The 27316-nt window shown below is 39.4% G+C and overlaps 1 protein-coding gene across 1 annotated transcript in view; it reads right to left on the bottom strand.

The window, feature by feature from the left end:
* The window catches only part of CAMK4 (calcium/calmodulin dependent protein kinase IV), a 218090-nt gene extending 203262 nt beyond the window's left edge, over window positions 1-14828 (bottom strand). Inside the window, exon 1 of the mRNA XM_069492626.1 lies at window positions 14653-14828. Within this exon, the coding sequence (XP_069348727.1) occupies window positions 14653-14813 (161 nt within the window). The 5' untranslated portion in view covers window positions 14814-14828. The remainder of the gene's footprint in view (window positions 1-14652) is intronic.
* Window positions 14829-27316: the final 12488 nt, after the last annotated feature.

The raw sequence follows: 27316 nt of genomic DNA, 5'->3' as shown, positions 1-27316 counted from the left end.
ACCGAATAGATTTTTTTAAAAAAATCAATAAAACCAAGCAAAACAATGGTAAATTAGCCCTCAACTAATCGTAAGCATCACACGTTTTTCAAAGTTGGAGACTGCATTTGGAATGGGTGGGTGTAAATGTGGTCGGAGACCCAGAGGAACGCTGGGTTCTCGGTCCTGAGAGAGGTACCCAAAGTGATCATGTGAGCTGTGCCAGAAGGCAGATCCAAGTCCTGATGCAAACATATGACACTCAAGATGGGCCAAGTTTCATTTTTTAATAGCTGAGCTTCGAGTTGGCAACAAAAAAAATTCCGTGCCAGCTGCCGAGGAAATAATGCACCGGGAGCTGGCAGGCGCCAGCCCTGGGAAAGCCAACAGGTATGGAGGCACAGTGAGACACCAAGTGCCTGGGAGGCAGAGAGGAAGAGGGGCTGTGACCACAGAAGAACTGTCCCCGTCTAGGGTCCAGCAAGGTGGCAGTGCGCTAGGGAGCCCTACTCTTGTTTAAAAAAAGGAGAAAGAAAAGAGCAACTCGGAGTCAGCTCCAGCCATCCTAGACAGAGCAAATGAGAGGCGACACTCCCCGTGCAGTGGGTCTCTGCCCTACGTTCCCCAACACGTGGGAGAAAAACACGGTGGACACCTGGGAATGAAGAACACACCACCTCCTTTAAACTCCGAAGTCAGACAGGTCCCAAACAGGGGAAGAGAGCCATCACAGTGCCATAGGGTGGGTGGCTTAAACAGCAAACATTTATTTCTTATAGTTCTGGAGGCTGGAAGTCTGAGATCTGGTGCCAGCATGGACAGGTTCTGGTGAGAACTTGCCTCCTGGCTTGCAGATGGCTGCCTTGTCGTTGTGTCCTTACATGGCAGGGGGAGAGAGAGAGAGAGAGAGAGAGAGCGCACAAGCTCTCTGGTGTCTCTTCTTAGAAGGGCACTGATCCCATCATGAGGGTCCCTCATCTAAATCTAATCATTTCCCGAAGGCCCATCTGCAAATATCATCATATTGGGGGTTAGGTCTTCAACATATGAATTTTAGGGAGACACAAACCTTCACTCCGTAAGAAGGGGGCAATACAAGGAAAACAGAAGGTACATAGGTTCTGATGGGACAAAGGAAACAGAGAAATCAGGAAGGGACAGCCGTGCTTGTAAACTGGACTTGGGAAACAGGAAGCAGAGCTGGTGAGGAGTGGCCTTCCTTCCGCCCTCAGCCCTTTCTCTGCTCCTCTTCTTCCCATCCACCGTTTCCTTTCACTGTACTCCCCTGGCCTCTGGTTGTCAAAATAAAGGTGGAAACATACACATTTTTCAGAACAATTATTTTGACAGTGCATAAAAATCACAAACATAAAGTTAATAACCCTACTTGGAAGTTAAGTCAAGCAGGGATTTATTTTTTTGATCAAAGAAGTAAACAGCTCAGTAGATGGCTTTTAACTAATACCCCCCAATAAAGACAGACATAGAACAGATTTTTTCTGCTCTTATCTCACTCATGACCCTCTCCTTAGCTCTTCCTTTCCCATCTGTGCTCAAGGCAGGGATGATGTTACACAACCCTATGACAGGACATTGCTAATTGGTTACACAGCCACAAAGGGGTCATAAGTCAAGCATTTTAAAAAGAATGATACCTTTTAAAAACAAAACTCGATGGGTGGGAAAAGCCTGAAAACATATCTTCTTGCTAATTTCTGTCCTAGATATCCACAGTTATTGCCAGCATTTGTATGGTCCACTAAAGGAAGTAAAAATGAGCAAATATAACAATGAGTGCATGTTTCTAAAAAAAGGAAAAGCATTTTAAAAGCACAAAATAAGAATAAAATTTATTCAAGGATCCTCCAGCACATTTAAAAAAGCCTTTGGAGCTTAGAGCCCTACTTACTCCAAAAGCTGTTCCGTCCCCTGAACACAAGAAGGTAACCGCCCAGAGAATTTATCTGGAAGGAAACACAGATGTGCAGGTGCTTGAGGATAGAAGGGACCTTAGAAGTAGATGATCGAATCACAGAAGGTGACAGTATTCCCGATCCTTCAGAGATGGGGCCCTTTAAGACAGAGTAGACTGATAAAAGACCAGAGCTCCCTGAGTTCAAAAGGACTTTCAGTTGTGGAAGCCTCACTGGTGCAACTGACTCACTACTCAACAAATATTTAATGAGTGCTCACTATGTACTAGGCATTGCTTTCAGTGCTGGGAACACAACAGGGAACAAAGGGACAGAGGCCAGACCCACGACAGCTTGCATTCTAGTGAGAGGAAGGCAGGCACAAGCAGGTAATTTCACAGTATGCTGGTTTAGCAGGGGGTTGCTATAGGGAAAACGTCCTAAAAAAGAGAGATTTAAGTCCTGCTTGTTATCCTGCAACTAATACTTCTGATGTTTGTTTGTTCACATTATATTCCACAAACATTTATTAAGCACTTATTGGGGGAAAGCATCAGTTGGAAGGATGGGCTTAGTAGTGGGGATAAAAGATAGGTTTGCCCAGGTAGCAAATGCTCTGGTGCTGAAGACCACAAGGCATTTACCTGTAATATCATAAACATTAGAGGTGGGCGTGTATGAAATGCTACGAGAGCAGGGACGTGAGAGAGGAAGACTGCCCTGGAGGGATTGCAGGAGAGGAGCATTTCAGGCTGAGAGAGCTTCGTGCACACCACCATAGAGATGTGAGGGGCCCTGAGGGCCCCGTATGCCTGAGGTCAGGGAGAATGGAAAGCGCATGGATGCAGGAGTCTGAAAAACCTGGGCTTGAATCTCAGCTGTGCTCCCCTCCACCTGGCTGGGAGTGCTTGGATGAGCTGCTTCACCATTCTGAGCCTCAGGTTCCTCATCTGTGAAACGGTGCTGGTGATAAACACGCAGTAGTATCCTTGAAATAATTAGCAACATACATAAAGACAGTAGAACCACATCAAGCTCCTGGTAAACATCCCGGGATGGTGATAAGGGAGAGTAGGGGTGGGGAATGTGGCCGGTTGAGGTCAGATTGCTCACAAGGCTGCATGAGCCGGACTGAGTCACGCATTTACCCTATCAAGGCCCAATTCAGAATCACCGTCCCCTACCTCCCACCTTGTGGCCTGTCTGGGGAATGACATTACATTTACGTGCCAGGTATGGAGCTAAGTGTTTTACATATGTGATCTCCTTTCATGGTCATAGCTGCCCTGTGGGAAACACACTGCCACAACCTTCGCTTTCCCAGTGAGGCTGAGTGAGGTTCAGTGCATGCCCAAAGACGCCCAGCTGCCAAGTAGCACTTTTATCCTGCCTGTTTCCGGCCTCAGTCCCTGCCCTGCTCAGCTGTCCTCCTTCCCCTCCACCGACTCAACTGTGCGGAGCAGCCGACTTGGTGCCCCGCCTCAGGGCCATCCTGAGTAGCTGCCTTGCCCACCTCTGCCCTCCTCCACCTGCCCGCTCAGCCTGGCACTGCACTCTGCTGCCCTCACCTGGCCTGGGCTCCCCACAGCCTCAGCTCGGTCCTGACATTGCACTGCCTGGCAGCTCAACGTTGTAAAGAACTGGAGTGGTTTGCTGGGGATTATCCTGGTAATTTGCTCGGGTTTCTGCTTCACTAATGTGGCACGCATACATATGACAAGCCCTGCTTATTATGTTCTTAGTTACAGGCTGCACTCCGGAGAGCTCCCAAGTTTACCTCATTGAACATTTTTATTAGCTTACATGTTCACATTGAGGGGAAAAGGAGAGGAAGGATCTAGAGTCCCAAAGGAGCCACTAAAAATGTTTCCACTCACAGAAGAAATCTTTAGAGGCCTATTATAGCCGAACACTCTAGGCCAGGCTGATTTATTGAATTATATATTTTGAATTTGGTCACATTTAATAGCATAGTCTTATTTTCTCAGTGGTTGTCCTGACAGAGAGCTTTGGAAAAACGTAAGATTCATTTGAATGAATAGGTAACAGTATATTTAAATCCTGATAAAGACTAAACATGGAACAGTTGTCACAACTAAAGAACAACTTTGTGTGTCTGTTAATGTCCCAAGTTAGAGTAGTCACTAATTGTCCTTTCAAGATAGTACAATAAGGTGGATCAAGCTGACAAGTGTAAGATTCTGCACAATGAAAGGCAAAATGCAAGCAAAGGTCTGTATCCAACAGACTACAAGGACATAAACTGGGGAGAAGGCATTCAAATACTGCATTGTAGGTAACAATAAATGTGTGAACACATTTACATTTACAGATTTGCTATCCCCTCCTCTTTTATGCTCTGGTTTGTAATACTAGTAAAGTTCTGTCTAGAGTCATGACATAAATGAAAGAAAGTGCACTTTGAATAAAGAATGCTACCACAAGCTAGTAGAGAAAACAAGTAAGAACATGTCATATCCATTACCTTTTTTATAGACTATTCTAATCAGAGAGTGGTCTCAAATCTAAGTCTCTTTTTTTCCTAAGAAATACTTTTGTACCTGGTGAATTTTTCAACCAAATCACCCTGAGGCATTACTTAACAAATAAGTGGTGACAATGCATTTATTAACAGGGTTAAATTCAACATCCTGGCACTAATGCCCATAACTCTTCAAGCACTGCCCCAAAAACACTTTAGGTCAATGCCTTCAGCTGCCTAAGCAAGCAGTTGGCAAAATTTGTCATAAAGTACATTAGTTATATTAAAATTGAAATTCTTGTGAATAAATATTAAAACAGTCCACTTGTCTCTTTTGTTCTCCTCTAAACTCCATGGCCACTGATTTTTCTTGTTCAACCCGGAAATTCATTTAGCCCTCTGCTTGATGCATGCAAGCTGTATTCTTTTATTCTTTTTCTATTTTCTTCTGTGTGACTTTTTTGGTTACAACGGCAGTAAGTTCTTATCAAAACCTTTCATCAACAAGTCTTGAAATGCATAACAAGTGCACATATGTACCCACTTCCCCTTTGTGCACAAAGACACACCTTGCAATATGATTTCTTTTTCATTTGCACTCTGATGTATGTATCTGTTTACATTCATTTTCATAAGGTAGAATGTTACTTAAATATAGTTTATTCGGTATCCACTTATAACTACCATTCTTTGACCCATGCTCCTAAATTGTGTATACTAATCTATTAATGCTATACATGTGCTACTGAACCAATATATAATGTGCTTTTTAAAACATCCAAAAATAAAAATAAAAAGCAAATAATAATAAAAAAATAGATCATATAATGCTTTCTTCTGGCCCTCCCATTGTATTACACACCCTCTGGGTAAGGACATCCCACTTTAGAAACCTCTGCTTTAGTTAAAATATGAGTGGCTGATTTTGTTTAGCTCTAAAGTCTATTCAATAAAAAAGGAATAATTCTATTTGTTCAAAAGATTGCTTATTTGAACAGGGCCCCATTTTAAAGGACCTTAATTAGTCCATCTGAGAGGTATGCACAGCATATAGAAGGATTATTCAACACAAATATACAGAAAAATTAAACTTTACTAGAGGTAAATCTTTTATCAATAGTTTATCTAGCATATTATTTTCACCCCAAATATAATAAAGATAAACTTGAAACCTATTTAATTATTATGTACAAAACAAATTGCCCACCCATAAATAGTCTTTGGATGTGAACAATGATCACGGTATGGAAATTTAACTTAAACACACTTCAAATAAAGCTTCTTCATTTTCAAAAACATTGTATGAGGTAAATATCAATCATGCAGTCAATACCAGGTTAAAAAAAATAAGAAGAATGAAAACAGATGAATGGAACAGAAGTAGTCAACATGCTACATAGGTTAGAACTGTTAACTGTAGCAGTTTCAGTAGATCTAGAAAAAGAATGAGTATGCATTTAAAGCATGTGCTCAGCTGGAACACTAATAGCAGGTTGACATTTTCAGAGTGAAAGAGAGATTCAAGGTAGTTTCTTGAATAATTGAAGTTTTGATGTCATTTTAACTTGAAATTCTCATGCAACTGAGGAGGAATAGAATTTTAGCTCGATTGGTCTAGGTTAGTAAACCATGGGCCAAATCTAGCAGCTGCTTGATTTTGTACAGTCTGCAATCTAAGAACAATTTTTAAATTTTGAAATAGTTTTTAAAAATCGAAGGAAGAATAACATTTTTTGATGGAAAAATTATATAAAATTTAAATTTCACTGTCATAAATAATCTTCCACTGGAAGACAGCAACATGCATTTGTCCAGTGTGTGTTGTATGTGACTGGTTTCACTCAACAGAGACAAAGTGGCCCCCAAAGCCTAAAATATTTACTGGCTCTCCTTTTACTGGCTCTTTACCTGGTGTAAGCAACTGATCTCAATCCCACACTTCCGCTTTCTTATCTAGTCACAGGATATGGGAGGGTTTTTCTTTCTTTTGTTTTTAAACCAACATAGTAAGTTTTCTCTTACCCAGCCCCATGTTTTATATAGATTAGACGTTACTGGCAAGTTCTGTGTCTCACAAACTCAGCCCAAGATGCAGATGCTTCTGCAGCCACCTATCACTCTCAAAATAATTACTTGATCTATAATTTAGGTTTTCAAGTGACATAGATGCAGTCTTTTTTTTTTTTTACAGGCCATCTTTGGTCTGGTATCACCTTACCCTGCTAACCTTATCGCCAGGGCAATGTCCATGCTTTGTAAATTTTGCAAAATAAAATGTACATCCTGGACTTTTCTGCCATTTTTTGTCCCTCCTTAGAATGGACTCTCAGCCTGGCATGCGCTTTACCAGAGCCCTTCCTGCCAAAATCCTGCCAAACTTCAAGGTCCACCCTTCCCCCGTGAAGACATCCAGTCTTCTCAGTAAGAATTATCATCTGTCATAAAGACTTCTGTGGTTCTTATATCTCTATCACATGTTAGTTTTATTTATTTATTCATTTATCTTGTATTAGATTTATTGTTGATGCCTTATTATCAGTACCCCATATACTTGGAGGCAAAAAGAGCATTTTATTCATCATATTCATCCATGCTCTAGCCCCTCACCCTGCCACACACACTCTGCCAACATACATCCTTTAGGTCATAATTATTCAAAAGGTCAGACCTATAACCTAGAGGACTTTATGTGGCACAAAGGCATGGAATTAAATAACAAGAAATTAAAAAAATGGGAACATCCTTCTTTCAATTATCTTTCAGTCATTCTGATTACATCAAGAAGAAAACCTCAGTTTGTGCTATTATGGTTTTAGCCCTGCTAATCTTTGATAATCTCTCTTTTTAACAAAGAGAACAATCGTCAGACATACAGCCTTATGCAGGGAAAAATATCTAGCTACAATCTAATAAAAATGCTATGTTTCATTACAATTTATTTTTACAATTTTCTTTTATTTATGGCATATACAGTTTGCTTTTATTTGTGGTTTTCGATTTAGTGAAAATAAATATTCTTTGTAAGTAAATTTACATTAACAAAAATAAGGGGATTTAAACAAAACCACTAAGTAAACTATATAGCACAGGTGCTATGCATATATGACAGAAATCATATGTAAATATATGGCATTATATAGAAATGGGAGAAACATTTGGTTGTAGCAGATACTCAGTAAAGCCAAATGAACTTAATCTATCAACCTCCCTGTTCACTGTCTGCATAACTGAAAGAAAATCATGTAAAAGACTAGTTCAAGAGAATAGTTCTCAACAGGGGAGGAGGGCCACATCTGACAATGTTGAGCGACAGTTTTGGTTGTCACAACTTGGTGAGGGGGCTTGCTACTGGTACCTAGTGGGTAGAGATCAGGGACACTGCTAACCATCCTGCAGAGCACAGGACAGCCCCCATAACAAGGAACTAGCTAGCCCCGAATGTCGACAGTGCCTAGGCTGAATAATCCTGCTCTAAGAGAAAAGATAAAGATCTACCCCTTATCCATCATTATAAGTCACCCTCTCTCCAGACACTGTTCCTTTCCGTATTTGATCTTTGCCACTAATAAGACAATGACTGAGGAAAACCTCTGACCTAAGCCTTTCACTATTTTACATCACCTAATCAACCACTGTCCTCTATTTGCAATTAGAATAAAGACAACGAACCGTCTTGAAGGGTCTCCATCCTTTATGTGCTAATACTATGCCGGCAATATTTAGAGCCAACTTCCTAATTAAACCACTGGAGTTATGAAATCTTCAGATGATCCTGAACTCCAAATAGATGAAAGAAGAATTAAGGTAAAGATTGATATAATTTGAGTAAGACCTTGACTCTAGCTGCTATTGATTTCATGAAAAGTTATTCTTTGGCCTGAGTTATACGGTTCTTTGACTCAATGAAACACCATATTTTGAAGAATGAACTTGATCTGGAAATTTTAAAAAATCAATATTCATTTTATTAGATATGTAGCTTTACCAAAAGAGAGTTTAAAAACAAAAAAAAAAAAAACAAAAAAAAAAAAACAACAAACTATTTTTTCGCTAGACAGGACAAAAAAAAAAAAAAAAAAACTACCAGTAGTTGAAACAGTTTACTTGGCTAACACTCAGTACTTTGTTCTTGAATGTATTACTGCAAACACATAACCCACACATATATGTCTGAGGGTAAAGTGTTTACAAGAAAATTCTTTGAAGCTATTTTGTGGTTAGTGTTCTTCTTCTCTTTCTCTCTCTCTCTCTCTCCCCCTCCCTTCTCTTTTTTCAAGTCAAGCTCTCCAGAACAGTTTAGAAGCAGACAGCACCTGTGTGTGTGTTTTTTTTTCCAAAATCTGGATTTATTTTTAGCCTTGTAACAGTATTTAACATGGAAAAATTGTGTGTTCTTAAAACAATGATGATATCAGTCTTCACTTGACTTTAAGGTCCCTTACAATATTTCCAAATTTAGCATTTACTATGCGTTAACTTTAGGGGTTGGTATAGCTTGGAAGCATTTCATGTCTTTAAATTCAACTTGATTTAACTCCTAATTCTGAGATGCCTGTGGTAAAGTGATAGTGAAGGTGAAACTGAATCCCTTTCATTTCAGAACCACAAAATACTCTGCCAACAGAAAAGTGGCTTTATTTTCAACACCTACAAGCTACAGAGGTGGCAGTTATCAATACTCCCACTGTGAAGAAAGAAAACCAGTACTGAGTGAGATTAGGGTTCTGGTCACACAAGTTTTAGGGAGAAGATAAACAGATTATAATATTTCTCTTACCCTGAGGTCATTAGAACCAAGATCATTGCAATGTCAAGACCAAGAGGGACCAAGATCTCCAAGAAGAGGAAGGGGGTTCACCTGCTGGGCCTGGCCCCTTAACTATTGCTGATTCATCCTCTTTCAAATCATTTGTTGAACACCTGCAAGGTAGTATGCACTGTGCTAGGCATGAGCAATAATAGTGAACAAGCCAAACCCACAGACTCTGCCTTCTGGAAGGTTACAGTCAGCGGTCCTGTGACGAGCCTGCACAGCCCCAGTTTGTTTTCTCCCATTTGCAATCCCACCCTGTGCCTGAGTCAACTGCCTAAGAAATAAATCAGATGCACAGAGAACAAGACAGAGACTGAAAAGGTGTATTTTTAATTCCTAGTCAGATAAAAAAAATACTATCCCCAAAGAGTGCAAGCTGCTAAGGGCAATGTGTGTAGTAGGAGACCAGTAGCCGGCAGTACAGCTGGATAAGCTGTGGGGCCTTACCGCCCAGGGTAAGGGAAAAACCAAGGTTATTTTAGTACTGTGCAAGAGAATGCCTTAAGAAGGGGGTTGATCACAGAGAAGGAAGGGGGAAGGACAAAGGGAGGATCTCTTTCTTCATCAGCTGTGCTGTGGGCCGAATTGTGTTCCCTCAAAATTTATATTTTGAAGCCCTACCCCCAAATGTAATGATATTTGTAGGTGGGGACTTTGGGAAGTAATGATTAATATATTTAGGATGAGGTCATGAGGGTGGGGGCCCCATGATGGGATTAGTGTCCTTATAAGAAGAGACACCTGATAGCTTGGTTTCTCTCTCTTCCTCTCCCTCTCTGTCTTGTGAGGACACAGCAAGAAGGAAGCCATCTGCAAGACAGGAAGAGAGCCCTCACTGAGGGAATGAGTTGGCTGGTACCTTGATCTTGGACTTTCTGGCCTCCAGAGCTGTGAGAAATAAAAGTTTTTTGTTTAAGCCACTTTGTCTATGATATTTTATTATATTGACCAGAGCCAAGAGCACTAAGACAAGCCAAGAGCACTGGTTGAAGCCCTTCTCTTAGAAAATGCACACTGCTCATGTTTCCTTATAGGAAGCATTGCTGACAATTATCTAGTGCCAGAGTTACGCACTACTATGTAGAATATACCACTTCTCAGGCCTCTGAGTTCCTCCCCTGCACAGTGAAGGTGCTCCCAGTATGAGCCCATTGCCCCCTCAGTCAATTCATGTTACTGTGTGCAAGCAAACTTTGGGGAGATACCAGAGTTTTTCAAGATTGTTTAGAAGAGGAAACCAATAATGAGTTGGAGGCAAAGATAAGAGGATTTTCCTCTACAGCGTTGTGCCAAATGGTCACCACTCAATGTTGCCAATTGGTCTGCAGGGCATTTTTGAAAAAGACTCTGCCTGTGTATGACTTTAATCTGTCATACACAGATTTATGTCCTAAAACAGCACTTTTTAAACTGAGTCACAACCCATTAATGGGACGTGAAATCAAATGGGCTTAGCCAATATTTTTTTAATGAAATAGAATAGTCAAACAACATAACATAAACAGAGTATATTGTTGGTAATAAGAAGAGACATTGTTTTAAGAAATTGTTTCTGCTTTATACACACACATATACGCACATACACATACATGTCTCACTATCTAAATCTATTTGGTTCCTAAGTAACAATATATATAGCAAAGGATCCTATAGAATTATGGGTCAATTGATTTGCCACATAAATATATTTTTTAAATTATGAATCAGATTGGGGGTGGTACCCAAAGTCACCAGCCTAAAGAAACTACAGAAAGTGGAATGGAAGTTTTTTAAGAAGTGATTCCAAAATAGTTTAACACACTCTTCTTTTGTCCTAATTATCTTTCATGTGGTTTCCCTGGATTTGTGTGTCTGAGAATACTTTTGGCTTTGTTATAAACTTTCTTTATATCTGGTGTAACAGGCAGAAACAAAAGGTGGGGCACAACTAAAAAAAAAGGGCATGTGTTTGCAGGCACAGGGTCAAATCCGCACCACAGAGCAGGACAGGCCAATTCCTGTCATTGCATGTGCCAAACCTCTGGACAGAATGAGGATGGGAGTTGAGCTCCCCAGGGGCTTCACAATGCCAATTTCTCAAATCGCCGGGCAAAAGACCAACTGCTCTCCAGAATATGGAGCCCTGAATAGGATTATGGCCAACTCCTATGTTTAAGTAAAGCTGAATTTGTTGGTGTATCATGATTTTTGTAAACTTTATGACAAATTCTATAAATAATACAGTATTTTCAAATGTGATTTTAGAAACATAAGTTTGCCTGATACTCTTAAATAGCCCCTCCATCCTAACCTCTTCCTCCTCCCCCCCAAAAAACCAAAGTTATCACATCTGCCCTGGTTTGAATGACAGTATGTCCATCTGCTGCCAGCACCTGCCTTTGTGGGTACCATCCAGGGCCTTCAGGTGGGTATAGCCTTGGAAATTTAGCTCCTCTCAGTTCCCAAACACATGCTCAAGGTGCGCTGGCCTGGTGGTCACTGTCCAATATTCTTGCCATCAGTAGTCACTAGTTTACAAAAGATAGTTGTAATGTAGGAACCAACAAATCACTAAATCTGGTGGGGACTGTCCACATCCTAAAGCTAACCGCAATAGCAGAGGCACACCAGAGGCACTGTTCTCTTAGCATGTTTATGACAACTATGTGACTGATGAATTAAATGTTTTGGCCTTAGAGTTACCCTGGCAGGCAGATTTCACAAGGCTGAGAGTAAAGACTTGAAATCAATTAACTGTACTCAACTTGATCACTGGTGTAGGAAGCCAAAGGACTTCTGTCACTCAGTCAATACCTACAATGATAATTCTGTTGTATTCTCTGGCCTTATAAATTCTTAATAGTTATATCTGGAATACTGGTTGCTTTATGTTCTAGGTTTATTTTGTTGAAAAAGTTTTGATAATGAAGTGATGCTATTTCTCTAAGTCTCAGTCAAATAAGAGTAAGCATGCACCTCACCAGAGCTGCCATCTACAAAGAACCTACCTAACAGTACACATCACTGCTGAAAAACAGAGTGGAAGTAAGAATTTTTAGCTTTTTTTCTCAAAGTATTTTAATTGTGTGGTCTTTCTAAGTAACCAAAAGACTAGACAGTAGAACAAGAGTCTTAGTAGTGTAGTAATAGTCCCGATTTAGGATGGTTCGACTTATGATTTTTCTACTTGACACTGGTGCGAAAGTGATACACATTCAGTAGAAACCACACTTCAAATTTTGAATTTTGATCTTTTCCTGGGCTAGAAATACGCGATAGGATACTCTCTCCAGTGCTGGGAAGCAGCAGTGAAACTCAGCTCCCAGTCATGAAATTGCAAGGGTGAAAAACCAGTACGCTACAGCATCCTGTGTTGCCAGTGTTTTTTGAATATTGTGTTTTGTGTTTTTGCATCTCTTCATGTCTAAAAAATGCCCATCTGTGCACAGTATTTAAAACTTCATTAAAAAATAAACTTTTTGTTAGATAATTTTGTCCATCTGTAGGCTAACGTAAGTGTTCTGAGCATGTTTAAGGTAGGCCAGGCTAAGCTATGATGTTTGTTAGGTTAGGTGTATTGAACGCATTTTTGGCGTACGGTATTTTCAACTTGTGATGGGTTTATCGGGATGTACCCCTATCGTAAGTTGAGAAGCATCTATATAATTGATTCATATTTATCTTCAAAAATTTATTGCAATATGTAACGCCAAACTTAAAGAAGTACTTCGCATTTCTTAGGTTGTGTCCTATGAAGTCTATCATCCCATATGTGTGTACAATTGGCATTTTATTTTTTTTCTATACACTTTCCCATTCCTCAAATTTAAAAAAAAAATTCTTTAATTTCCTGATGGTGAAGCTTATGCATAAAGACAATATGTGTTGATCATAAGTCAGTCTATTAGAAGCATCTGGGGTAAATGTCACTCAGAAAGCAGATGTGCTGCTGGGACAGTCCCTGCAGCAGCATCAGGCACTTCCTCAACTATATGGCAGTTTCTAAAACACCAAGTAAACAATTTTGAGTAGATTATCTCTTTAATCAGAAATTGACACTGCTCCACTGCAGCACATCATACAATTATAATAGGTTTTGAATCTTACAAAAGGAGACATCACTGTCATTTCATTTCAACCTACATACAACAGATCTTCAAATGAATATTGAAAAACTTGATGAAAAATGGATGTTTATGTATACATTATTCAATGCTCAAATATTTTGAAACATTTTTAAACAGCGACAAATTACTAAATTTTCATTCAGAAGTTTTGCCTTTTTTACACTCCTTCTATACTCAACAAACCTTTAATTGTAGTAGCAAATTGGGGGGGGGGGGCAGTGATCCTTACACCTTTCCGCTAAGTACCAACATCCAAAATCCTTCTCTGTGATCTCCAGTGGTATTAAAAAAAAAAATTGCTGTTAGTTAAACTATTTCCAACAAAAAGAGAATGGAAAACGAAATAGCAAAGAAGTCGTAAGTACAGAAGCTGCATCTTGTCAACAGTTGAAATTACATCTTCAAATTCCCTATAAGAAACAGCCTAGATCCAAAATGAGTGTTGAAAACAAGTCTCTTTACTATGAGAGAAAGAAAGAAAGAAAAAGAAGGAAAGAAAAGAAGGAAAAAAGGAAGGAAGGGGGAAAAAAACTAATTTTCAATGGATAAAAATATGTGAACATATGGAATCATTTACAAGGCCAGACTGCTACCTGTTTGGATCTTCAGAGAAGGGATGAGAGGCATTTCTGCAACCCTAGGGAGATGGTTTTTTGCATACCTAATTTAAATAAAGCTCTCTAGCACATGAAAGAAGAGCAGCAGAACTCTTCTCACTAATTACCACTGCCTGGACTCCATATCCATATGCTGCTTCTCTTTAAAGCCACACTAGTTCATTATTCTGCCTTCAACTCTCTTAAATGATTCATTTCCCCCTTCACTCCTGAGCAGACTCTGCAGGGAAGCTAGTATTTAAGTTTAATTTCTAGTGCCACTTGCTTTGGAGAGCTTGATGAGGGGAAGGAGGAGGAATCTAATTTAATAATTCTGTCATGATTCGGAGGGGCACCTTCCGCCCCCACCCCAAAAAATAACTAGACAAACAGGACCCTCTGGCAAGCTATAATCGCGAGCGAAGACACCAACTGGGAGAGCAGGGCCCACGTGCGGTGGGAGCTACCACCCGAGGGAAGTGGCAGCCCGAGAGCAGGAGGGAGGGCGGGAGAGTCGGGCTGATCCTAGCAGCTGCACTGGCCTAGGCGCCCTGGGGGGACCCGAGTTGCACCTGAATGAAGGTTAGCTCTCTCCCAGGCACTAACTAGGCAGGGAGAAATAGAAGGGCAAGGAGGACGGCTTCCACATCCTAGGGAGCTGTCACTGCGAGAGGGTCCATCCCCAGCGCATGCCGCGGGCTTCCCCAGCCCGAGCCCGCGCAGGGCGCCTCCAGGTCCGGGGCGCCGCCGCCCCCCGCCTTACCGTCCCAGCTCCGACTCCACCTCGAAGAAATCGCTCAGAGCATCCCTGTTGGAGCCGTCGATCCAGTAATCCGGGACGAGGCTCCCGGCCCCTGGGGCCGCACTGGCGGTGACCGAAGAGCAGGACGAGGCGGAGCAGGAGGGCACCGTGACTTTGAGCATCTTCGCAGCGGGACTCCGGAAGCCGCCGCCGCTGTCGCCTCGTGCGCCGCCGCCGCTGCCGGAGCTAGAAGCCCGGCCGCCCGCCGCCGCCTGCGAACGCAGGAGCCAGAGAGGTGGCGTCCTTCACACACGCACACACCCACCGCCGCGCTCGGGCTGCGGCTCCCCTCCCGCGCGCGGCTCCGGGGGGAGGGTGGGCGGAGAAGGGGGTGAGCAACTGCGAGCGGGCGTGAGGGGGAACCCGGAGTCACCGCCAGCCCCGGAGAGGCGGAGGCGCCGCAGAGCCGAGAGCCTCCCTCCCCCTCCGCTCCTTCCCTCCCCACCGCCTCTCCTCCGCGCCCAGCCTCTCCAGCCCCCTCCCTTTTTCCTTTCTCCCGCCCAGGCTGTGGCTGCGGCAGGGCGGGCTGGGGCGGCTCCGGATGCCAGAGCTCCGGGAAGACACCGGGACCAGAGCATCATCCCACGCGCCCTCCCGCGGGAGCCTGGAAGGGGACCGCGCGCAGTGGGACGCTCGCTCCGGGAGTGGCGGGCACCCGGCGCACGCGGGGAGCACCCGAGTCCGGGCGGCCCGGCGGGGAGTGAGAAAGGGACCTGGTGGTGCCGGCGCAACTCATCCCTGCTGGAGCGCGTCTCGGTGGCGAGTTCCTTCCATCTAGCACCCGCTACCCAGCCACCCCTTGTTCGTCCCTCTGTCAAAGCTTATACTGGTGGCTGGGAGCGTGTCCTGTGGTCGCCAACCTCCAGGGCTCCTGTGCCCGGACCGGTGAAAGCAGGAGAGAAAGGAAGCGCCGAGGTCCACGCTGACCTGACTCACCTTTGAGGGAAGTCTTCAGTTGGAATAGATGCTGTTGCTGCTGCTGGTGGCACTGCCCCCTCTGGCACTGCTGGAGCTCCTAAAAGGGTAGACACTTGGCTGTGTGGAGTTCAGTCTCGGCATCTGAAGGCCGGCAACAGAAGTGGCTCCGAGAATGACAGGTCTGGAAGGGCCCTCTGGAAGCCGACTAGTGAAACCCTCTGCCTCAAGGCAGGACCTGTCATCATTGGTGACGGAGAAGATTGCTACATTTAAAGCTCTTTTCTCTTCCCAAGAGATGTGTCCCATCACAAGCATTCTAACGTTCATCCTTCAACTGTCATGACTATTTTTCTAAGTATTGGTTAAATATACATCACTTATACTTCTACCCTTGAACTTTTTTCTTTTCAGATTTCAGCAAAGGTGAACAACAATTATTCATTGCATTCTGATACATACATACATATGTGTGACAATTATTACATCACAGCTCATTTCTGGCTACATAAGGGATGGGGAACCTGTGGCCTGAAAGCCACATGTGACCCTCCAGATCCCTAAGTGTGGCCCCAAACTTCATAGTATTAATCCCTTGATTAAAAGGATTTGTTCTGTAAAATTGAGATTCAGTCAAAAGGCCACACTCAGGGATCTAGAAGGCCACGTGTGGCCCCAAGGCTGCAGGTAAATATTACTTTTAGTCTGTTTTTTCTCTGACTTTCCTCCAACATGCACGAGACTCTTCCTATTAAGTCTCCATTCCTGATAATACCAGTCATAAATATGGCCTTATATTTTCATCGAATTTATTGATTTAAGAACTTTTCTCCTTCATTGGTGAGCTAAAGCAAAAAAAAAAAAAAAAACAATCAAATATTTATAGGAATGTGATTCGTCGTTGATTGGAAATTGAAAATAAACACAGTCATATATCCCTTAATGATGGGGACACTTTCTGAGAAATGCTTCCTTAGAGGATTTAGTCATTGTGTCAACATCACAGAGTGCACTTAAACGAGCATAGGTGCTATCTCCTACTGCACAGCGAGGCACGATGACATAGCCCATTGCTCCTAGGCTAAAATCCTGTACGGCATAATGCTGTATGGAATACTGTAGGCAATTATAGCACAATAGTATTTGTGTATCTAGACATAGAAAACGCACAGTAAAAACAGGGTATAAAAAATAAAAAATAGTACACCTGCATAGGACACTTACCATGAATGGAGCTTGCAGGATTAGAAGTTGCTCTGGGTGAGTCAGTGAGTGAGAGGTGAGTGGATGTGAAGGCCTAGGACATTACTGTGCACTGCTGTAGACATTATGAACACTGCACACTTAGGCTACACTAAGTTCATTTAAAAAATAGCTTATTTCTTCAATAATAAATAATTTAGCTTAATGTAACTTTTTTACTTTATAAACTTTCAAATTTTTTTCAACATTTTGACTGTTTCATAACATTTAGCTTAAAACACATTATACAGCTGTACAAAAATATTTTTTCTTTTTATTCTTATTCTATAAGCTTTTTTCTGTTCTCAAAATTTTTTATTTATTTTTTTTTTTACTTTTTAAACTTTTTTTGTTAAAAACTAACACACAAACACACACATTAGCCTACGCCACCGCAGGGTCAGAATTATCCATATCACTGTCTTCCAACTCCACATCTTGTCCCACTGGAAGGTCTTTAGGAGCAATAACATGCATGAAACTGTCGTCTCCTGTGATAACAATGCCGCCTTCTGGATACCTCCTGAAGGACCTGCCTGAGGCTGTTTTACAGTTAACTTTTTTTTAATAAGTAGAAGGAGTACACTCTAAACTAATGCTTAAAAAGTACAGTAAATACCTACACCAGTAACAGTGATTTATTATGATCAAGTACTATGCACTGTACATAATTGTGCGTGTTATACTTTTATATGACTGGCAGCACAGTAGGTTCATTAACACTAGTATCACCACAAACATGTGAGTAATGTATTGTGCTATGACATCAGATCAGCTACGATGTCACTAGGTAATAGAAATATTTTAGCTCCATCATAATTTTATGGGACCACCATCATACATGTTGTCCATCGTTGAACAAAATGTTGTTTTATGACACATGATAGTACAAAAGTATTCCTCACAGGTAATTTTATGATGATAAGCACATGCTCCATTTACTAATGCTCTAAAAATTAGCAAGTACATGCAGATTCATACAAGTTCACTTATATACTGGATTATTTGGTGAAAGACTGAAAATGTTCACATGACTTGCTACATTTTAGAGAATAAATTTATTAATAGTCATGTTGAAAAATCAAGTTTACAAGCAAAGCTGAATAATAAAGCTCTCTAAAACAAATTATAGTTCTCACTAAATAACTTTCCCTTGGCTTGCATTGACTGTTGCAGAGATGGCCATGAAGTAGTTGCTAGGCCATTTTTATTCATACCACTTTGAAGCAAGTCCAGCAGTGGCAGCACTGCATATAAATGCTTGTCTGTTGTGAGCAATTCTTTTACAAAGCAACCATATTACACTGAAGGAAATGGTAAGCCTTTTTCCCCCTGCTATTTTAGGGAAGAATGGCAGGAGAAAGACCTGTTTCATGGTACAGAGGTGATTATAGAATTGATATTTGTATTCAATATAAGTTTAGTCATGTAACACCTACGCTTTTCATAATTAACTTTTGTAAAATTGCTATTAATGGAAGTTTAAAAAGAGGGTGTTTTGTATAATCCGTGGAGCTTACTTAATTTAAAAAATAGATAAAATTAATTAATAAATAGTGTTTTTAAATAGATGGAATAGGAATTAAAGGCATAAAATTTATCATACCTCCTTACCAAACCTCAACTAAAATGATCAGAAAATGAATAGAGGCATAAACCCACAAAAACAAAGAGAGAAGTAATGTCAACTGAACCTTGAATATATGAACAAACAGTAACTGACATAGAAGAGTGAATAGACCCGAAACCCAGATTTGGAATGGGAAAAGCCAATACTAGGAAGTCTAATTCTTACTACAAATCAAGGAATGTTCAGGAGTTTTAGAGTACTAGATAGTTCTCAAGGTGGGACATAGAACAGAGAACAAGGTATTGGTTGGAAGTTTTTATAAACAGTTCTTAGGCCCCTAGATTCCCTTTTCCAACAATTCACAGCTAAAAAACATTCCTGCCAAACCATATAAGATGATAATAGATTTAACTTTGTAAATGTTGAAAAGGGAATGAAACATGTTTTAGGTTGGATTAGAAGATACAGCTGAGGCCATATTGAAAACAATGATTAAGTGAAACTGCACAAGAAGCAGTGAGACTCGCAGGCCCATAGGTTTCTAGAAAACTGAGAAATAGGCTTGTATCTATCCTACCCCCAGCCATGCAGCAATTGGAGGATTCTTCACTGGAAAAGTAAACAACCCCAAAAGGGGTGAAGCCTATGGATACAGATGATTGGGATACTCTCAACAAAAATCCTAATTTCTGTAAATCACCTTAGAGTGAAACCCACCATTAAACAGGCTCAGTGACACAAACTTTCTAACGAGCTATTCAGTGTCTCACTCATGGATGAGTGGACGAGGTTCCATTCTGGTAATGGCAGGGTAGCTGGTATGACTAAACCTCCTGCACAGAAAAATTATAATCTCTGGACTAAATATAAAAACAGTTATTTAAATGTGAAGAATAACAACTCAAATCAGAAAACTGGAAATGATGTAACCTGTGAAAGAAAGGAACTCTTCTGAATGAGATTGTATTTATTTGGCTTTTCCTGTGAGGGCACTTTGCGGATAGCTCAGGACAGCTGTAACTCAAGCAGAAAACCTTAGTCTTATTAGCTTGAAGTGTCAGAAAACAGAATTCAGGCCTGGCATAGAGGTTAGAAATTGAGAAGGAAATTCCAGAAAGAAGGAACAATAGTGGAGAACTTCAAAAATCTCTATATAAATTGCGATCAAATATTAGGTTATTAAATACGAAATGTTTGGTTTTGAATCAAAAGTGTAGTTTATTATATCTCAAACAAGAAGCAGTACAGTTGATCAAACTATGTGTCTAAACTATCCACACAGTTTTGCCCTGCCAGAAGCAAAGAAGCCTAGACAGTGAGTGGTGATGAAATCGTGAAAGGCGTTTTCCACAGCTTGTTGAGAATTGAATATTTTTCCTTGCAAGAAGTGGTCCAAAGCCTGGAAGAAGTGGTAGCCAGTTGGTGCAAGGTCTGGTGAATATGGTGGATGACAGAGAGTTTCCAAGTCCAGCTTCTGTAGTTTGAGCAGCGTTGTTTTTTGCGACGTGTGGTTTTGAAAGAGGATTCACCTGTCTCTATTGAGCTACATCCTTCCCAAACACTTCATTGATATTTCAAGCTGTCTGCGCTGCATTGGTTCCACGAGGGAACTCCTTGAAAAATAACACAAATTTTTTACTTATCCATGGTTTCACAAAAATTGCTCTAAAAAATATTTGAAAAGATAATCACAAAGCAAAATGTGCATTTGAAAGAATGAGGCTGTACCTTCACAATAAAATAAAAAAAAAAAGGAGTGTCAAAGTGAAATGTCAGATATATCAACTGTCAAACTTAGTACTTAAAGAAATCAGACATTCCATACTTAATAACCTAATACGAGGCTAACCTCTGAACTATGAATATGTGTAGGAGACTCTAAGGAACCTAACAGAAAGCAATAAGCAATAACTGGAATGTTAAAAGAGCTGAGGAGAAATGCTAGCTTTTTCTCACAACAGGAGGACATGTTTTGGAGTGTAAGTCCCATCTAATTAAATGTGTGTTAGAGAAAAACAAACAAACAAACAAAAAACTCTTCAAGTAAAATATACCAGAATTCAGAATCTCTGCAAATAATCATTCATAATATCCAGCGTAATATCCAGTATACAATTAAAAAATTACTACACATGAGAAGTGACAGGAAAATGAGAACAATAGTTAGAAAATACAATGAGTAGAAACTAACTCCAAGATTATTTATATGCTGCTAATCACATAAAAAGGATTTAAAACAGCTATTATAAATATGTTCAAATAATTAAAGAAAAGTAGAAACTAACTCCAAGATTATTTATATGCTGCTAATCACATAAAAAGGATTTAAAACAGCTATTATAAATATGTTCAAATAATTAAAGGAAAAGATAATCATAATGAGTATATAGATGGGGGAATCATATCAGAAAAGTGAAAACTATTAAAAAGAAACAATAACTTGCAAACTGAAAAAGCAAACTATCTGAATTTTTAAAAAAACACTTAAAGAGTTTAAAGAAGAGTGCAGTTTGCAGAAGAAAGGGTGAGTAAACTTGAAGATTGATATGGTGTCCAGCCTCTGATATAGCCCCCAATGATCTTCACCTCCTGTATTCATGTCTCTCTGAGTTCCCCACCCACACTGAATTGTGGCTCACCTATGTGACACATAGACTATGGTGGAAATGAAGGTCTATACCTTCCAATATCATAAAAACATATCAGATTCTGTCTTCATCTCTTGTATTGCTCATTCTGAGGGAAGACAGCTTCCATGGCATGAGGATACTCAAGCAGCCATATGGAGAGGCTGATATGGAATGGAACCAACTTGCTAGTCTTACGAGTGAGCCACCATGGAAGTAGATTCTCCACCCTCACTCAAACCTTCGTATGACTGCATCCCAGCCAATATCTGACGGCAACCTCATGAGACACTTGAGCTGGAACTACCCAATGAGACAATTCAGAATCCCAAATGATTCAGAATTCTATATTCACAGAAATTGTGAGAGATAAATGCTATTTGCTATTTTAATTCACTAAGTTTTGGAGTAATTTGTTATGCAGCACTAGAGAACTAATAAAAATATAGCTATAGAAATTATGCAATCTAGAGAACAAAAAGAAAAAAATTGAAAATAAATGAACATTTTCAGGCCAATATTAGTCATGAACTAAATTTTTAAAAATTCAGCAAAATATAAAAATTATGCTATATCATTACCCAGCTGGGTTTATCCCAAGAATTCAAGGTTAATTTAACATTTCAAAATCAATCATATATTTCACCTACATTAGCAGAAAGAAGAAGAAAAATCATATGGTCATCTCATTAGAGATTGAAAAAAATTGATAAAAGTCAAGTCCGTTATGATTAAAAACACAAAAGACTTAAAAAACTAGAAATAGAGTCTGTAGAAAAGATCCACACTTAATTGCTGAAAAATTTCCCTCTGAAATCAGAAATGCTACAAACATGCTCACTATCCCTGCTTCCATTTTACTCAATATTGTACAGAGGTTTCATTCAATGCCATAGGCAAGATAAAAAACACAGACAAAAATAAAAATAAAAACCTAAAAGGAATAGTATTGAAAAGAAATAAAGAACTTGCCATTATTCAGATGATATGATTGCTTATGTTGAAAATCCAAAAGATCTATAAATGAATGTGTTTATAGTCACTAAATACAAAGTCAAAATGCAAAATTCAATATAAAAATTATATTTCTATATATTAGTAACAACTAGAGAAAAAAATTTTCAAACTATACTATTCAGGAATAACCAAAAATAAACTACTAATGCAAACAGAAACATGCATGAGTCTCACAAACATTAAGCTGAATTAAAAAAAGCCAGATCCAAAGAGTACATATTGTGTGACTCCATTTATATGACATTTAAGAAGAACAAAGTGAAGCCAAAAAGATCTACGTGGAGATATATTTTGGTGCTATTTAAAAATACTGAAGTTTCTCAGAATAGCCAGGTTACCCACTAAGAAACAAGAGTCAGAATTATATCACGATTCTCATCAGTAACACTCAATACTTGAAGACAACTAAGCAATGGCCTTTTAAAGAACAAAAGAAAAACTAACTTTGAACCATGCCTAAGTTAACTGATGTTTCAAATGAAGCAAAATAACAGACATTTTCAAGTATTCAGAGACTCAGAAAATTTATCACCCATTCACTGTATCAGAAATAATCACTGTAGGATTATTTCTTAGGAAATAACACTGTAGGGTGAACTACAATAAAAACCTTTCATATATGCAAGAAAGTGAGTGCCTGGAATATGAGAGAGTGCTAGGTGAAGAGAAAATAAAGTTTAAAATTATTACTGTATTTATGATAAAGTGGATGTATGTCGCATAGCAGTCTAGAAGTATGAGAGGCAGCAGGGAAGAGAGGTCAGGAACAGAAAACATGTAACAGTAGGCTACAAATTCTGTCCCTTCCACGTAGAGAAGAGATATTCTGATTAAATGTGGACATTGACGGAAAGTTATACAGCTAAATATACATTTCAAAACTGTAAGGATAAAAATGAGAAGAATAGGAAGAGTTTATAGCTTTCAAACAATAAGGTGAAGGGAGAGAAAATAGGACAAAGGAAGTTTGATTGACAAAAGGTAGAGGGGTAAACAAGAAACAGAAACAATCATAAAATATTTTAAATGGTAGTATGTGGGATGCTATGATATATTGTCCAGGACGTTTCATTCAAAGTTAGCCCTGTCCCCGGGGGCAGCCTGCATCCAATAACTGATTCCAGCGTCCTTGCCTCAATTCCGGGGAACTCTGAAGGTCCATCCCATCTTCAGACCTTCCTGTGAGATTGGCCAAGACCTCTGGGACAAATGCTTTTCAGTTCTACCTCTCTTTCTGCCCGGTCCTTCCCTTACTCCCTCACAGGTATTGTTCCTGATTGCTCCTTAAGAATCTTTTCACATGCATATCTCTACCTTCTCTATCTCAACGAAATATTTCTCAGGGGACCTGATTTCAAACAGTTGGGGCCAAGTGGTCCTAGAGAGCAGAACTGTAAGAATGGAAATTTGGAGCTGGATTACCCACCAGCTGTCTAACAATGAAGATCCCGTCACTGGTAGTGAATGGAGTGTGGTAACTCCTACAATACCGTGGCAACATATTCTGATTACATTTTGTTGCATAACAAATAACTACAAAGCTTGGTGGCTTAAAACAACTATTTTATTATCTCTAACGATTCTGCGGGTTGATTAGGCTCAGCAGGGCAGTTTTCCAGTTTCAGTGATGTTGGCTGAGGTTACAGGCATTTGGGAGCTTAACTGGGCTCACTTACATGTTTGGAAGTTGATGCTGGCTTCAGTTTTTGCTAGGACTGGTGACCAGGGTGCCGGTAAGTGCGCTTTTCACAGCATGGCAGCTGGGTTCCAAGAGGGACCATCCCAAGAACAAGTTTTCTAAAAGAGAGGAAGTGGAAACTTCTAGATCATTTAAGGGCCAGGCCAACACCATGCATAATACAGCACCACTTACACCATATTCTAGTAATCAAAGCAGTCAGAAGCATAAGCCAGATTTAAAGGGAGATGAAATAGGATGTGTGACGTGTATGTGGAGGGTGGGATGAAATTGGGGCACCTCGGGAGACTGGCCACTGCACGGTACAATTGTTAAAATTTCCCTCGTGGTGAACTCAGAGGGGATAATAGTGGAAGGAAAAGCACTGATGGGTGCAGTATCTCAAATGTTTGAAAGGTGTGGGGAAAGTAACTATTGTAAAGACGATGGAATCAGATGGATTTTGCTGAGTACAGCCAAGACACTGAAGAAAGAAAACAAAAGGCTAAGGATGATTAATCACCAATTTAAGGCAAAGTGAGAAAGCCAGGGGGCCTCCTTGGCAACTTTTGAAGAGAAAAGACTCTATCGCTTCCTGCAGCTGGACGGCAGATGGAGTTGTGGATCAGGTACAGGACTTAATTGTAAAGACAGCCAGTTGCCCAAAACACTGAATATTCAATCTGGGAAGGTCTGCTAGACCAAGGTCGGGGCCTTTACTGGAAGGAGTGGGACCTGAGTCTGGGATGGAACCATCTCGGTTGATGCCCTGGAGAAACTTGAAACCCCAGTTTTCTCTAAACCATCTGGAAGAAGTGGCCCATCCCCTCCCTATTAGAGGCTGTGGCACCTCATTTGATCGAAGATGCTAGAGAGATCTCTGTTTTGCAAGACAGCAGGCATCCCTCTCAGGATCTATCCCCCAGGCAATAAAATCAAAAGTTTGTTCTTGGAAAATGCCATTAAATTCAACATTTGGCAATTATAATGAAAATAAAATTAGAAAAAACATGGATAAACATTATAAGTGGGGAAGAAATTTTAAATTATATTCAACAGAGCAAGAATTATAAGAAAATATTTGGTTATATTTATGCCACAAATTTAGAAAACTAGATGAAGTATATCACTTCATAAAAAAGTTAGTGTAAAAATGGGAATAAAAGTATTGTTAATAAAGAAATGAGCAGGCAATTAAAATATACTCTTCAAAAAGACCTTAGGTCCGAGTAGTTTCATAGAGGAATTCCATCAAACTTCAAGCAGCAGATATTTTCAATATTATACACAACTATTCCAGAGTAGAAAAAAAATATGAAAAGCTTTGTAAGTTATTCTATGAGAATAGCAAAACTCTGCTATAAACAAAGGACAAAAAGTGTATAAAAAAAGAAAGATAATTAAATTTCTCCTCATGGGCATGAATATTAAAATCCTAAGGTAAATATTAACATACTAAACCCAGCAGAAAATTAAAGAATATTGTCCATCATAATCAAGTTGAAGTTACCTCTATCTTAGACATTTGCAAAAAAGAGAGAAGACCTCCTTCTCTGGGCAGATATATAATAAACAAATAGGCAGAAATTTCAGGACATAGAGTGTTTTGCACTGACCACTAATTTTATACCCAATATTATATTACACATTATTCAGAAATTGTTACACTGTTTCAGCCTTTTGCTTATTCTGTTTTTTTTTTTTTAATGTATGTGAACGAATCCACCCCTTTCTACTTTACTTTATGAGAGGTGAGCAGATCTTTGTCTAACCTCTCCTCATGCAGCTGTATTGGCAGTGATTGCTCCATTATCTTATTTGCACTGGTTAAACAGTCAAGTTCTTCTCTGTTCTTTGTTAAGAAAGGGAGAGGAAAAACCTTGAAATGTACACTTACAAGGAAGAGTCTAAGGAACAAAAGGTTTTCCAGAACATTAGAAATTAAATGCATATATCATTTTTAGTGGACTAAAGCAGAAAATCCATTTGGTTATATTCAATGCCCTTTCATTATTCAAAAAAAAAAATTAGCAAGCAGAGACCAAAAGGAAACATCTCCATTCTAATAAAGGATGCTTACATGAAATCTATAGAAAATACTGTAGATAATGGCAAAATACGAGAAGCATTCTCACCAAAGACAAGAGCAAGAAAGGGATACCTGTTATGACCATGTTAGTGCTCAGTGTAATGAAGGCATGGGAGAAAGAAAAAAGAGACATCAATATGGGAAGCAAAGAGACAAAGCTAACACTTTTCCTTTTATAAACAATATTCAGTGAGAAAATAGATCTCATTAAGAAATATGAAATACCTAGAAAATAAAACTCAAAAGACTACATACCTATATCTATACATATCTATATATAATCTCCTCTTTCATTTAAAGAGAAGATACCACAGAAGAATCAAAGAATCTGAAAAAGACTATTAATGAGACAGGACTTCTATTTAGATATGAACACATGTTATGAGGCTACATTAATTAAATACAGGGAGTTCAGGAATAGGGAAATGTCAATAAAATTGAATAGAGTACATAAGCATAGTCATGTATAAGTAAGACTTAAATTTATGATTAATTTGGCCTTCTAATCAGTGGGAAAAGATTGTATAGTCATTAAATTTTAGGAAAAGTAGTTATTACTATAAAAAAATAGAGTAAGATAATATCTATGCCTCATATCATTTACCAAAACAAATTCTAGATGGTCCAAAGCATTAAACATGAAAGAAAATATGTGGATGTGTTAAAGGAAAATACAGAATACTTTTTAAAGCCACAGGGTATTAATTGTATTCTTAAGTGAGACCTCAACCCAGAAACAATTAAGATATAAATGACAGGCCTTACCTAAGAAACTTAAAAACTTCTATATAATGGGGCAGGAAAACAGAGAGAAGATAAAATACAAGTGGCAGAGATAAATTACTGCAACACATTTAGCAGACAAGGTATTAATAACCAGAATGTATAAAGACTGCTATAAATAATTTAGGAAAAGGCAAACAGCTCAACACTAAAATGAGTAAGGGATGCCAGATGGTAATTCTCAAAAAGAGAAACAAAATGGCCAATAAACATGTAAAAGATATTTATTCTCACTGGCAATCGTGTGTGTGTCTGTGTATGTCTGTATGTGTGTATGTGTGTCATTTTTCACTTATTAGATAGCATAAATTGTCAGATTTTGGATAGATATGGGAAAATCAACATGTTCATGCACAACAGAGAGGAGTATTTTTTGGTTAAGTATTTTAGGAAGGCAATAGTAAGCATGTATTTTAAATCTTAAATTTCTTTGGCCTGAGAATTCTGCCTCTAGCAATGAATTTTCAAGATATACATTCACAAGTGTCCAATAATGTATGTTCAAAGCAATTCAGACCTTTATTATTTGCATTAGTATAAAACTAGAAACACTGAAATGTTCATTAATAAGGAAGTTGCAGGTGAAATATGATATATGGCATGTTCAAATTATACCTACATATATTACATGAAAAAAATTCCAATAATATTACTTTTTGTATGTTTAAGTAGTAGAATATGATCCCCTTTGTGTTAAAAATTAA

This window comes from Eulemur rufifrons, chromosome 17 (genome assembly GCF_041146395.1).
Source record: "Eulemur rufifrons isolate Redbay chromosome 17, OSU_ERuf_1, whole genome shotgun sequence".
Taxonomy (NCBI): domain Eukaryota; kingdom Metazoa; phylum Chordata; class Mammalia; order Primates; family Lemuridae; genus Eulemur; species Eulemur rufifrons.
Note: the sequence above shows the minus strand (reverse complement) of the source record. Positions and strands in the feature narration are given on the sequence as shown.